Here is an 11,798-nt window from a genome sequence, read left to right on the forward strand (position 1 = left end):
AACACCTGATACTGAGAGCTCTATTGAAATTGCATCAAACTGTTGATAAGCTGTCCTGAGCATTTGGTGGATGCTTCTTACCACAGTTGCGAGGGGGGTGGAGCTGTCCAAACATTCACACAACCATCACTTGGATGTACATCCTGGTCTTCTTCAAAAGCCATTCATCGGGGAAGGCTATTGAAAATGAAAAACTGAAGTTCTCCACATCTGGACATGTCTCACAGTTGCAAATAAAAAGTGCATCATGCTAGCCACTTCTAGTTACCAGAACAGCTGAAAATGTGTTTCTGATTGGCATTAGCAGCTGCTGCAAGCTATGGGGATGGAGTGAAGAATGCAGAGTTTTCTGTAAGGCACTTTGCAAGTTGCAAATCTTAGGATTGGTTGCTGATTATTACTTTGATCTTTTGTCTTTCAAAAGATAGCCTAAATAGGACCCCAGAATTGGATTCAGGTTTGGGTTTCATTTGTAAAATTTTCCCCAAAATATACCTGCCATACTCAAGGACAGCATTAGATTCCTTTTTGTCTCTAACACTTCCCAATAGATCTGTGGGCAGCCCATCAAATGCTTTGTTCACCTGTCACAGGATTGCCACAGACACACTAGGTTGCCTATGGAATAGCAGTTGTTGGGGCATCAGATAGAAGTCTGGAGATTGGATTTTGGCCACAGGCCTCTTTGCTAACCCTTTGCATAGATGCAAGTACTGTTTATTAAGCATAGCATGAAATAGTTACCCTAAGTTCCCTTTCAGAGAAACTATAAGGTTATTTACTACTTTGTACCCTATGTCAAAATGTATTTTATTGAAATATTGTATATATTTGCAAAAGAGTCCTCTTTTACAATTGCTGACTTTTGAATTAACTCTTAGTATTCTGTTGTTCACATAGCTGAGTGACCCTTTTGCAGGCTGCATAATGTAGTGCAAATAAAAGAATGTGAACAATAATTTCATGTTACTGGTCAAGAGTAACTGGTCAGTTCAAGTCTCAAGCAGTTAATTTAATAGGGTTAATGTTAAACTTAAACTTCCATGTAAATATGTTTTGTAATATGTTTTGTAATGTTAATTTACCAAGTTTCCGTTTTAGGTTCCCCTTATACTTTTAAAGTCCAGTTTTACTCAAAGAAAAAAAATGGCAACTTTAATAGTAATAGTAATAAAAATAGCTATAATGGAGTTCAAGGATTGGTGGCAATTGAGGGTTATGATCCAAGCCAAAGTTAAGACCTACTGATTTAGAGAGAAAGATAAGCACATCCTTAATTCTCTCTGGGTTTGATGAGGCATAAAATTGCTTAACTTTGGGCTGGATTGTGCCTCCATTTGCATGTCATTTTATTTTTATTGTACCACTTTTCTTGTAATCTCTTCTTTCTGTTTTGTACTACCTTATGACTGGAAAAAGTAGAGTAATACTATCTTTCTCTTTTGCAGGGTTATGGAAGGCCTTACCCATTGCCACCATCTTCTGGAAGATACAACTGGAATTAGGCTTTCGGCATTTCCACCATTTAAAATAATCCTTTTTTAAATACCATCTTTATCATCTGAGTAATTTCTAGGTGATAAACTTTCTTTTTAAACTGTGTACATTTTTACTGATAAGATTTGATATGATACATATGTTACTTTACAACTGTACTGCAGAATACAAGTGAAATTAGCACTTATTTTGCTTGTGTGAAAAGTCTAATGAAGCAGGAGTCCTGTTCTGTCTTTACTGTGTGGTTTTTATTGCATTACTACATTGTTGATGCCTTTCGTATTCACATAAGAATATCCCTTTGGTGCCCAGCTAGGAAAAGGTTTGTCCTATGAAGAATAGCATTGAAAACACACAGAGAAATTGTGTTTTAATTGTGGAAGTTAGCTTAGAGGCTATCTACAAGCACAATGTTTTAAAGACTTTTGGTCCGCATTCCTTCTAAAGTGCTTCATTGTTGATGTATTTGTCCCTTTAAAAAAAAGTTGATGAAGTTTTGAAGTAAAAGTTTCATCTTTTACAACATCAATGTATCTTTGTTATGCAGTTTGTTTCATATTATTAGACAAGAATTAGAAGTTCTCAAGTTTGGCTGAGTCATTCCTTTGCTACTTCATCCACAGGACCCACTTATGCTGCCTGCCTGCTAAAGCAAACTGTGTGAGAGAGAGAGAGAGAGACAGAGAAAGAGAGAAAAAAATACTCTTCTTTCCTTCAGTAACTTCTTAAAGCTTGACGTTGAGATATTAAAAATAAATGGTCTAAAATAAATGCCTCTTCCTCCTGAAGCACTTTCCCAACCATTAAATTAGATAAATTAGCAATGCTTTCCCCACTTCTTTTACAAATACACTAAAGGGAAAACCTATAGTTCACCCCTTACCACATCACTAGGTGTATACTACTTTCCCGCAATCCCAGCTCTCTGCTCTCAGGAGGTTTGCAGCAGGAAACTCCCACATCAGCCGTGGCAGGAAGGGGAGTTGAACTGGGTCCCAAAACATTTAATTTAGAAAACGTTAATAGAATTGTCATCTTCCTGTATGCAGGGTTTTTCTTTTTCTAGGAACTTGTTCATTTGTTTTCTGTGTTTATATGCCTCCTTTTGGGCAAGGCATTCAGAACAGGTCACAGTTTATAATAATAAAATGTCCAAAGCTAGGATAAGACATGACTAGTTCACATGTATGTTCATCGCTTGATGGCTGCTACATCAACGGATGAATTGCATATGTGAATGAGGCGTTGGAGGACTAATGCCACAAATAAGAGCTTTAATGTGCACTAGATGTCACTCTAAAATGCAATGGATTTCTTTCTTTTTAAAAAAAATATTTTTATTGGTTTTTCCATGAATACATCCTCTAACAATATTTCTCTAACAATTTTCCATATTTCCCCCCTCCTCCTCTGGACTTCCCTCACATTCCCATTTTGTTTTATTTCCATATTACTCACCCTGCGTGTTGTTTCCCAAAATTTTCCCAATACATATAGTCTTACTTTTTGTTATATACAATTGTGTTTGTTTATTCAAACCCTGCCAATGAGTCCAATTCTTTATGCTGCCTCTTCATATATGTTGTAAATCAGGGGTCAGCAAACTTTTTCAGCAGGGGGCCGGTCCACTGTTCCTCAGACCTTGTGGGGGGCCAGTCTATATTTGGGGGGGGGATGAACAAATTGCTATGCCCTACAAATAACCCAAAGATGCATTTTAAATAAAAGGGCACATTCTACTCATGTAACAACACCAGGCAGGCCCCACAAATAACCCAGAGATGCATTTTAAATAAAAGGACACATTCTACTCCTGTAAAAACACACTGCTTCCCGGACCGTCCACAGGCTGGATTGAGAAGGGGATTGGGCCGCATCCAGCCCCTGGGCCTTAGGTTGTCTACCCCTGTTGTAATTGGTTCCCATTCTCTTTTAAAGTCTTTGTTATCCTTTTCATGTAGTTTATCTGTTAATTTTGCGAGTTCTGCATATTCCATAAGTTTCCCTTGCCATTGTTCTTTCGTTGGTATTTCTTCTGTCTTCCAAGCTTGTGCTAATTCTTGCAGCTGTTGCTGCATACATAAATAATTTCCAATTTTCTTTTTTTAAATCTTGATCTAAAATTCCTAGGAGGAATGCTTCTGGTTTCTTAACAAAAGTCTTTTTAAACATTTTTTCCAATTCATTATATACCATTTCCCAATAATTTCTAACCCTTTTGCATTCCCACCACATATGTTAAAATGTACCATCTTTTTCTTTACATTTCCAACAGATTTTAGATCCTTTTTATACATTATTACCACTTTCTCTGGCGTAATATACCATCTATACATCATTATCATATAATTCTCTTTCAACAAAATACAATCTGTAAATTTTAAATTCACCTTCCACATCTTTCCCCAATTTTCAAGTTGTATAATGTGACCTAAATCATGAGCCCACTTTATTTGTGTTGACTTTACCGTTTCCCCATATAACAGCGTTTCCCCATATAACAGGAGATTATACATTTTTTGAGTAATTTTGTATCACTCTCAGTTATCTCTTTTTGAAAGTTTGACACTGTGTAGCTGAAACCTTTCTTATTGTCTCCCTTAAACTGTTCATTTAATTGTCTATGATGTAAGCAACTTTGAAAAAAAAACTTTAGTTGCTCATATTCTTTCAGCTTTAACCCTTTTCCCACCTCTATTAATAATTCTCTGTATGTCGGCCAATTTCCTCTCTTACTAAGAGGTTTTAATGCCAATGCTTCCACCTGTGAAAGGCACCGTGCATTTCAACATTGTGTTCAGATATTCACCTACTAATAATCTATTGTTGAAAAACTGAAGCTACAATCTTGCATATGCTTACTTGGGAGTAAACTGCATTGAATTTAGGCATTTCAACTCAGAATTCAGTTTAGGATTGCACTCTAATGTAATGGACATGGCACTCACCCCATTAATTATTACTTTTAAAATTAGGCGTATTTTTCACTATTGATTTGAGGATTGGTTCTGGTTCCTCAGCAGGAATGTTAAGAAATTGACTTCATTTTCAACTATGGTTTTATTATCTAATGTTAGTCGTACTCTTGAGTAGAAACACTGAAAACAATGGATTGAGGTCAGTTGATTTCAGTGAGTTTACTTTGAGTATGACTAACACTGGGTATAACCCCATGTTTTTTTGTGCCTAAACTTTAGCTAATCTTTAGCTTATGCTCGTACCTGGATCCAATATGTTTACTATGAGCTAATTCAAGTTAGACTTGGTATAAATAGACATGCAGCAGAATGAGGTGACGGCGCAGACTGGACTACCATTGCTTGCTCCCTTCCTCCTTTTTTATTTTTACTTGCATGGAATTTGTTTAGGGGAGTACCAGCAATCTGTAGTCTGAAGTAGTATAGTCTGCTCTATCATATCAGTTTCATTCCTCCTCCTCCTCCTCCTTCAGTAGATCAGAATGTGGGATGGAATGCTTGAAACAAGCCCTGGGCCTCTTTTGAAGTAAGGGTGGCCCCGCTAGAAAAGAGAACAAGCCGCCTGCATTTTTGTGTGGAAGAGAATTTCAGCATTTTTGTTTGTCATGGATCATGGAGGAGCCCTGTTCCCTTTTGCAGGATAGGACAAAAAGTGCAGTGGACAAAAATTAAAGCTGGTGTGGGAAGCGAGGGACCAAGCTGTGAAACAGGCAGGTCTCCGAGACACCTAGACATGCCGGGGAGAGAGTTGCGGTATTGTTTGCCCATGAATGGAGGGGTAGACCAGAGCATTCATGGGGGCTTCTTCATTGTTCACTGAGTGCCACAGTAAAGTGAAAGCTTGTGTGTGTAGGTAGGTAAACAATGCCCAACCTGAAGAATTTGGAGCAAAGGATTCAGCAGAGGAAATACAGCCCAGAATAACTAAGGAGATAGTACAAGAATACTTGGCTAGTCTAGATGTATTCAAGTCTCCAGGGCCAGATGAACTGCATCCAAGAGTATTAAAAGAACTGGCAGATGTGATCTCAGAACCACTGGCAGTCATCTTTGAGAATTCCTGGAGAACAGGCGAAGTCCCGGCAGACTGGAGGAGGGCAAATGTTGTCCCGATTTTCAAAAAGGGGAAAAGAGAGGACCCAAATAATTACCGCCCAGTCAGTCTGACATCAATACCAGGGAAGATTCTGGAGCAGATCATTAAGCAAACAGTCTGTGAGCACCTAGAAAGGAATGCTGTGATCACCAATAGTCAGCATGGATTTCTGAAAAATACCGTATTTTTTGCTCTATAAGACTCACTTTTTCCCTCCTAAAAAGTAAGGGGAAATGTGTGTGCGTCTTATGGAGCGAATGCAGGCTGCGCAGCTATCCCAGAAGCCAGAACAGCAAGAGGGATTGCTGCTTTCACTGCACAGCGATCCCTCTTGCTGTTCTGGCTTCTGAGATTCAGAATATTTTTTTTCTTGTTTTCCTCCTCCAAAAACTAGGTGCGTCTTGTGGTTGGGTGCGTCTTATAGAGTGAAAAATATGGTGAGTCGTGATCTCATTTTTTGACAGAATTACAAGCCTGGTAGATGAAGGGAATGCAGTGGATGTAGCCTACCTTGATTTCAGCAAGGCATTTGACAAGGTGCCCCATGATATTCTTGTAAAGAAGCTGGTAAAATGCTATCTTGACTATGCTACCACTCAGTGGATTTGTAACTGGCTGACTGACCGAACCCAAAGGGTGCTCATCAATGGTTCCTCTTCATCCTGGAGAAGAGTGACTAGTGGGGTGCCACAGGGTTCTGTCTTGGGCCCGGTCTTATTCAACATCTTTATCAACGACTTGGATGATGGACTCAAGGGCATCCTGATCAAATTTGCAGATGACACCCAACTGGGAGGGGTGGCTAACACCCCAGAGGACAGAATCACACTTCAAAACGACCTTGACAGATTAGAGAACTGGGCCAAAACAAACAAGATGAATTTTAACAGGGAGAAATGTAAAGTATTGCACTTGGGCAAAAAAAATGAGAGGCACAAATACAAGACGGGTGACACCTGGCTTGAGAGCACTACATGTGAAAAGGATCTAGGAGTCTTGGTTGACCACAAACTTGACATGAGCCAACAGTGTGACGCGGCAGCTAAAAAAGCCAATGCAATTCTGGGCTGCATCAATAGGAGTATAGCATCTAGATCAAGGGAAGTAATAGTGCCACTGTATTCTGCTCTGGTCAGACCTCACCTGGAGTACTGTGTCCAGTTCTGAGCGCCACAGTTCAAGAAGGACACTGACAAACTGGAACGTGTCCAGAGGAGGGCAACCAAAATGGTCAAAGGCCTGGAAACGATGCCTTATGAGGAACGGCTAAGGGAGCTGGGCATGTTTAGCCTGGAGAAGAGGAGGCTAAGGGGTGATATGATAGCCATGTTCAAATATATAAAAGGATGTCACATAGAGGAGGGAGAAAGGTTGTTTTCTGCTGCTCCAGAGAAGCGGACACAGAGCAATGGATCCAAACTGCAGGAAAGAAGATTCCACCTAAACATTAGGAAGAACTTCCTGACAGTAAGAGCTGTTTGACAGTGGAATTTGCTGCCAAGGAGTGTGGTGGAGTCTCCTTCTTTGGAGGTCTTTAAGCAGAGGCTTGACAACCATATGTCAGGAGTGCTCTGATGGTGTTTCCTGCTTGGCAGGGGGTTGGACTCGATGGCCCTTGTGGTCTCTTCCAACTCTGTGATTCTATGATTCTATAAAGGTAAAGGACCCCTGGACAGTTATGTCCAGTCAAAGGCGCCTATGGGGTTCAGCGCTCATTTCGCTTTCAGGCTGAAGGAGCTGGCGTTTGCCCACAGACAGCTTTCTGGGTCATGTGGCCAGCAGGAATAAATCGCTTCTGGTGCAATGGGACACCGTGATGGAAACCAGAGCGCACGGAAACGCCGTTTACCTTCCTGCTGCAGTGGTACCTGTTTATTTACTTGCACTGGCATGCTTTCGAACTGCTAGGTTGGCAGGAGCTAGGACAAAGCAATGGGAGCTCACTCCGTCACAGGAATTCAAACTGCTGACCTTCCGATCAGCAAGCCAAAGAAGCTCAGTGGTTTAGACCACAGCGCCACCTGCGTGGGTTTTTTTAACCTTTTTTGTGTGTGTAAATTAGCCATCTCACAGGTGTAGGCTTACATACGCACACACATATCCTGCAGCAGTAAACCTGAGCTTGATACAAGTGTATATTTGACTGAAAGCTGCAGCTAATCCTGACAATACAGAAGTCCTGTTTTTGGGGGACGGGACAGGCAGGTGTGGAGGACTCTCTGGTCCTGAATGGAGCAACTGTGCCCCTGAAGGACCAGGTACACAGCCTGGGAGTCATTTTTGGACTCACAGCTGTCCATGGAGGCACAGGTCAATCTGTGTCCAGGGCAGCGGTTTATCAGCTCCATCTGGTACGTAGGCTGAGACCCAACCTGCCCATGGACAGTCTCGCCAGAGTGGTGCATGCTCTGGTTATCTCTCGCTTGGACTACTGCAATGTGCTCTACGTGGGGCTACCTTTGAAGGTGACCCAGAAACTACAACTAATCCAGAATGTGGCAGCTAGACTGATGACTGTGAGCTGCCGCTGAGACCATATAACACCGGTCATGAAAGACCTTCATTGGCTCCCAGTATGTTTCTGAGCACAATTCAAAGTGTTGGTGCTGACCTTTAAAGCCCTAAACTTCAGTATACCTGAAGTCTACCTCCACCTCCATCGTTCTGCCCGGACACAGGTCCAGCGCCGAGGGCCTTCTGGCGGTTCCTTCACTGCAAGAAGTGAGGTTACAGAGAACCAGGCAGAGGGCCTTCTCGGTGGTGACGCCTGCCCTGTGGAATGCCCTCCCATCAGATGTCAAGGAAATAAACAACTATCTGACTTTTAGAAGACAGCTGAAGGCATCCCTGTTTAGGAAAGTTTTTAATGTTTGATTCTATGTTGGGAGCCGCCCAGAGTGGCTGAGGAAACCCAGCCAGATGGGTGGGGTATAAATAATTAAATTATTATTTTTATTTTATTTTATTTTTTATTATTGTAGCTTTCTGAGGAGTGTTTCTGTGTGAGGAACTGTTTGCAAATGCTTGTTGGTTGTGTTCACACTTCACATTTTAGGTTTATGCTTTACAAATCATGTGAAGCAATTACAATTTTCCCTGCTTAGAAAATGTCCTTGCCAGCCATTCAGAAAAGCTGCTGCCTTTATAGACACTTTCCTGCGACTCTTTCCCAGCACCTTTCCCTTCGGAAGGACCCTAGCAAAGATACACCTGTTCTTTATAGTTGAACAGTGCCCCAAATTTCTAGAGCTCTGAATAACAGGACGGAGAGGAATGATCCAGGAAAGGATTGATTTATTCTCTGTGGCTTCTTTGCCCCTAGCCAATGACTATACCAATTCAAAAATATTATCAATCTGATAGATTGTTTTGTGCTCCCAGCAAGATAGGCCTGTCAGCCTGTCACAGCAAAAGAACTTGCGCTATAACAAACATGTCTGTCTTTAGGGTGCCATAAGAATCTTTGTTATCAATTTGTGTCAGTTATTGTGGGGAAAGGCCCTGTCATTTCTGCCTCTGTACAGAGCCTGGTACACAGGGGAGAGGGGTTTTTTTTTGCAGGGATGGTTCTGGATGGTGGTTCTCATACACCCCTAAGTTGAAATTCCCCTAAGAGACCATGAAATAATCCCTGTTTGGCTGCAGAGTCGTAGCATGAGGAGCCCGTTCGTCCAGCCCCTTCTCCCCCATGCAGGTGCCTCTTTGCAGAGGTAAATGCGGGTCTCTCTCCTGGACAGTCTTGGCCGCCAATTAAAGGCCTGCAGGAGGGAGCCTCTCGAGGGCCCCCAACTCCAGGGGCTGGAGAGGGAGAGGGCTCCTCCAGCTGACTTTGCCCTCCACTGCACCAGAGAAACTTCGGGAGGTTCTTTGTTCCCACTTAAGACCCCTTCCTGGCCGGGCCGCACCAAAGACACTTATCCACCTCTTCAGATAATGAGCTTCACCCAAGTCTGCCTGGTTTGTCTTCGCCTTAAGGATCTCAGCAGCACTAATTGCAGGAGAAGCCCTTTCTTTCAGGCAGCCCGAAAAATGCTGCAGCTGAATGGAAAGGAAGGTTGCTCTGGGCCAAGGAAGACGGAGAAACCCTCGCTGCTCCCCAAAAAGAACCAGTTTGGCTTTTCAGTCATAAAGGGGTTTTAAGTTGGAGGGCAAATTAGCACCAGGAACCTTTTACAATATATTTATACAGGCACATGCAAAGACTGCTTTCAGTAGCTAGCATATATACTTTAGCTATGGATGGGCAGAGTAGTAAAGACTTGCAATGGTTATAATATTTGTTATTTTAAAAAATAGTTTTATTCTGCTGTTAGGAGCTGCACAGGGAACAAGTAGATATGTTCTGATGCATTATGGTGGAGAGTGCAAAATGCCCTTTTCAGTTTAGTAGTGTTGCTTAGTCATCACAATTCCTGAGCAAATCTTGCCAAGCTAAACTTAGTATGCTTTAGACATGCAGTTAAATAGTGATGTTTCCTTGCTTGGTGCCTTCCTTGCCAAGGTGTCAGGCATTCAAAAGACATCACTCAGGCTTCCCATTACAGCTTCAGAGAAGCCAAGAGCTCTCCTTGACTCACCGCGGGTGAGATACACATTTTAAAATAATATATGTGTGCATTCACACACAGAATTTCTAGGTTTAAAATGAAACTTTCCAAGACTTGCGCACACTGGAAAACTTGTACAGCCTTTGTGCAGGGACTAAGAAAACTGTTGCTGCCTTTGTGCAAGGACAAATTAAGAAACTCATTTATTTAGATTATTAAATTAAACATTTTTTTCTAGAGATAAAAGTTGAGAGCAAACACCCGATATTCAGGCCCCTTCCTTCCATTTATCTCTGGCTCTTTATTTACATTAAAAACTGCCAATGCCATCTCCTTTCCTCCACTTTATTATGGTGTGGAACAGGGCTTGCAAAAATGCTCTGATTGGATTTTAATCCCACACAAGAGTTAAGAAATGAATAATAACCCAACGAATAATTTGGCACAAATCACCGGGCAGTTTTGCAGCGCCAGCTCCGCTGGAGTGACCAGGAGAGCCTTTGCCCAGCGCCTGTTCCTTTCAAGTCCGCAGAAGTCCCAGGGGAGTCGGAGCGCGTGTATCTGCGTCGTCACCCTCAAGTTTAGGCGAGCTGGGGGAGCTCCTGGGCGCACGGGAAAGGCCTTTGTAGTTTGGGGGAAGTCCCTTCGTCTCTAAACTGAATTGCTGTAAATACCAAGAGAATCCTTTACCATTCCGGGGGGCCCAAGGCAATGTCGCTCACTTCACTCGCTCTCACTCTTTGGGCTCAGCCCCGCTGGTTCAGAGCCCAGAACAAGTTAGACCACCTGAGGCTCTTCACCTTGGTATACAAATATTTGCGCCTGGCGATGTCCCGGTCCACACGCGCTTTCCTCCGGCAGGAATGGCCTGCCCAAGCAACAGCTTTTTCCTGATCACCGCGTGTGGTCCGGTTCAGAAGTGCACATTCCTACCTCGCGTGTCTAAATGAACTGTGCCAGATCAAACCACGGAAGACAAAACTCTCGCGTGGCCCCAAACACATCATTTCCCCGCGGTCTCGGTTTCTATATTCGCTTTAGAATTTTGTGCAGCCCAATCCGACAGATGCTCACTTAGAAAAAACTCCCATTGGCTTCAGCGGGAACGATTTCCAGGTAGTTTACAGCCCCAGTGCTGCTCATAAACTTATGACTTTACCCATTTCCGCTTCTATCCTAGGAACATTTCTGGTGGGTGGGAGAGTACGTGCTAGTAATTTTAATCAGGTTTAGGCTGCGATCCTATTTCCACTTGCTTGGAGTAAGCCGCACTAAACTCAATGGATGTTACCTTTGAGTAGACGTGCATATAGGATTGTCGGGTCACAGTATGCACATTTACTCGAGAGTATTGCCACGTCCAATGGACTTTCGAGGCAATGCATTTAGTTTTACAGGTAAGTAAGCGTACATCTTAAAAACAGGCGAATAACTCACCAGTTCCCTAATAATTATGGAATTGTTTTTCTGTCTCCATCTCGCACGCTTTCCTTTTCCAAAAAGTTCTTTGTCGCTGATATTTCCCAGCCCCCGCCTTATTCTCTCTTACTTTAAGACAATTGGCTGTCACTGTCTTTTAAGTCCCAAAGAACAGTAACTTAAAAATGAATATTTATTGGTCCAAATAAAGTGATCCTAATCAAGATAACAGGGAAAATAAAACTGGTGTCTGCAAATGGC

The 11,798-nt window shown here is 42.3% G+C and overlaps 1 protein-coding gene across 1 annotated transcript in view; it reads left to right on the forward strand.

The window, feature by feature from the left end:
• The window catches only part of XRN2 (5'-3' exoribonuclease 2), a 54,382-nt gene extending 52,356 nt beyond the window's left edge, over positions 1-2,026 (forward strand). Inside the window, exon 30 of the mRNA XM_053397499.1 lies at positions 1,449-2,026. Coding sequence (XP_053253474.1) covers positions 1,449-1,505 — 57 coding nt within the window. The 3' untranslated portion in view covers positions 1,506-2,026. The remainder of the gene's footprint in view (positions 1-1,448) is intronic.
• Positions 2,027-11,798: the final 9,772 nt, after the last annotated feature.

Source organism: Podarcis raffonei, chromosome 7 (genome assembly GCF_027172205.1).
Source record: "Podarcis raffonei isolate rPodRaf1 chromosome 7, rPodRaf1.pri, whole genome shotgun sequence".
NCBI lineage: Eukaryota > Metazoa > Chordata > Lepidosauria > Squamata > Lacertidae > Podarcis > Podarcis raffonei.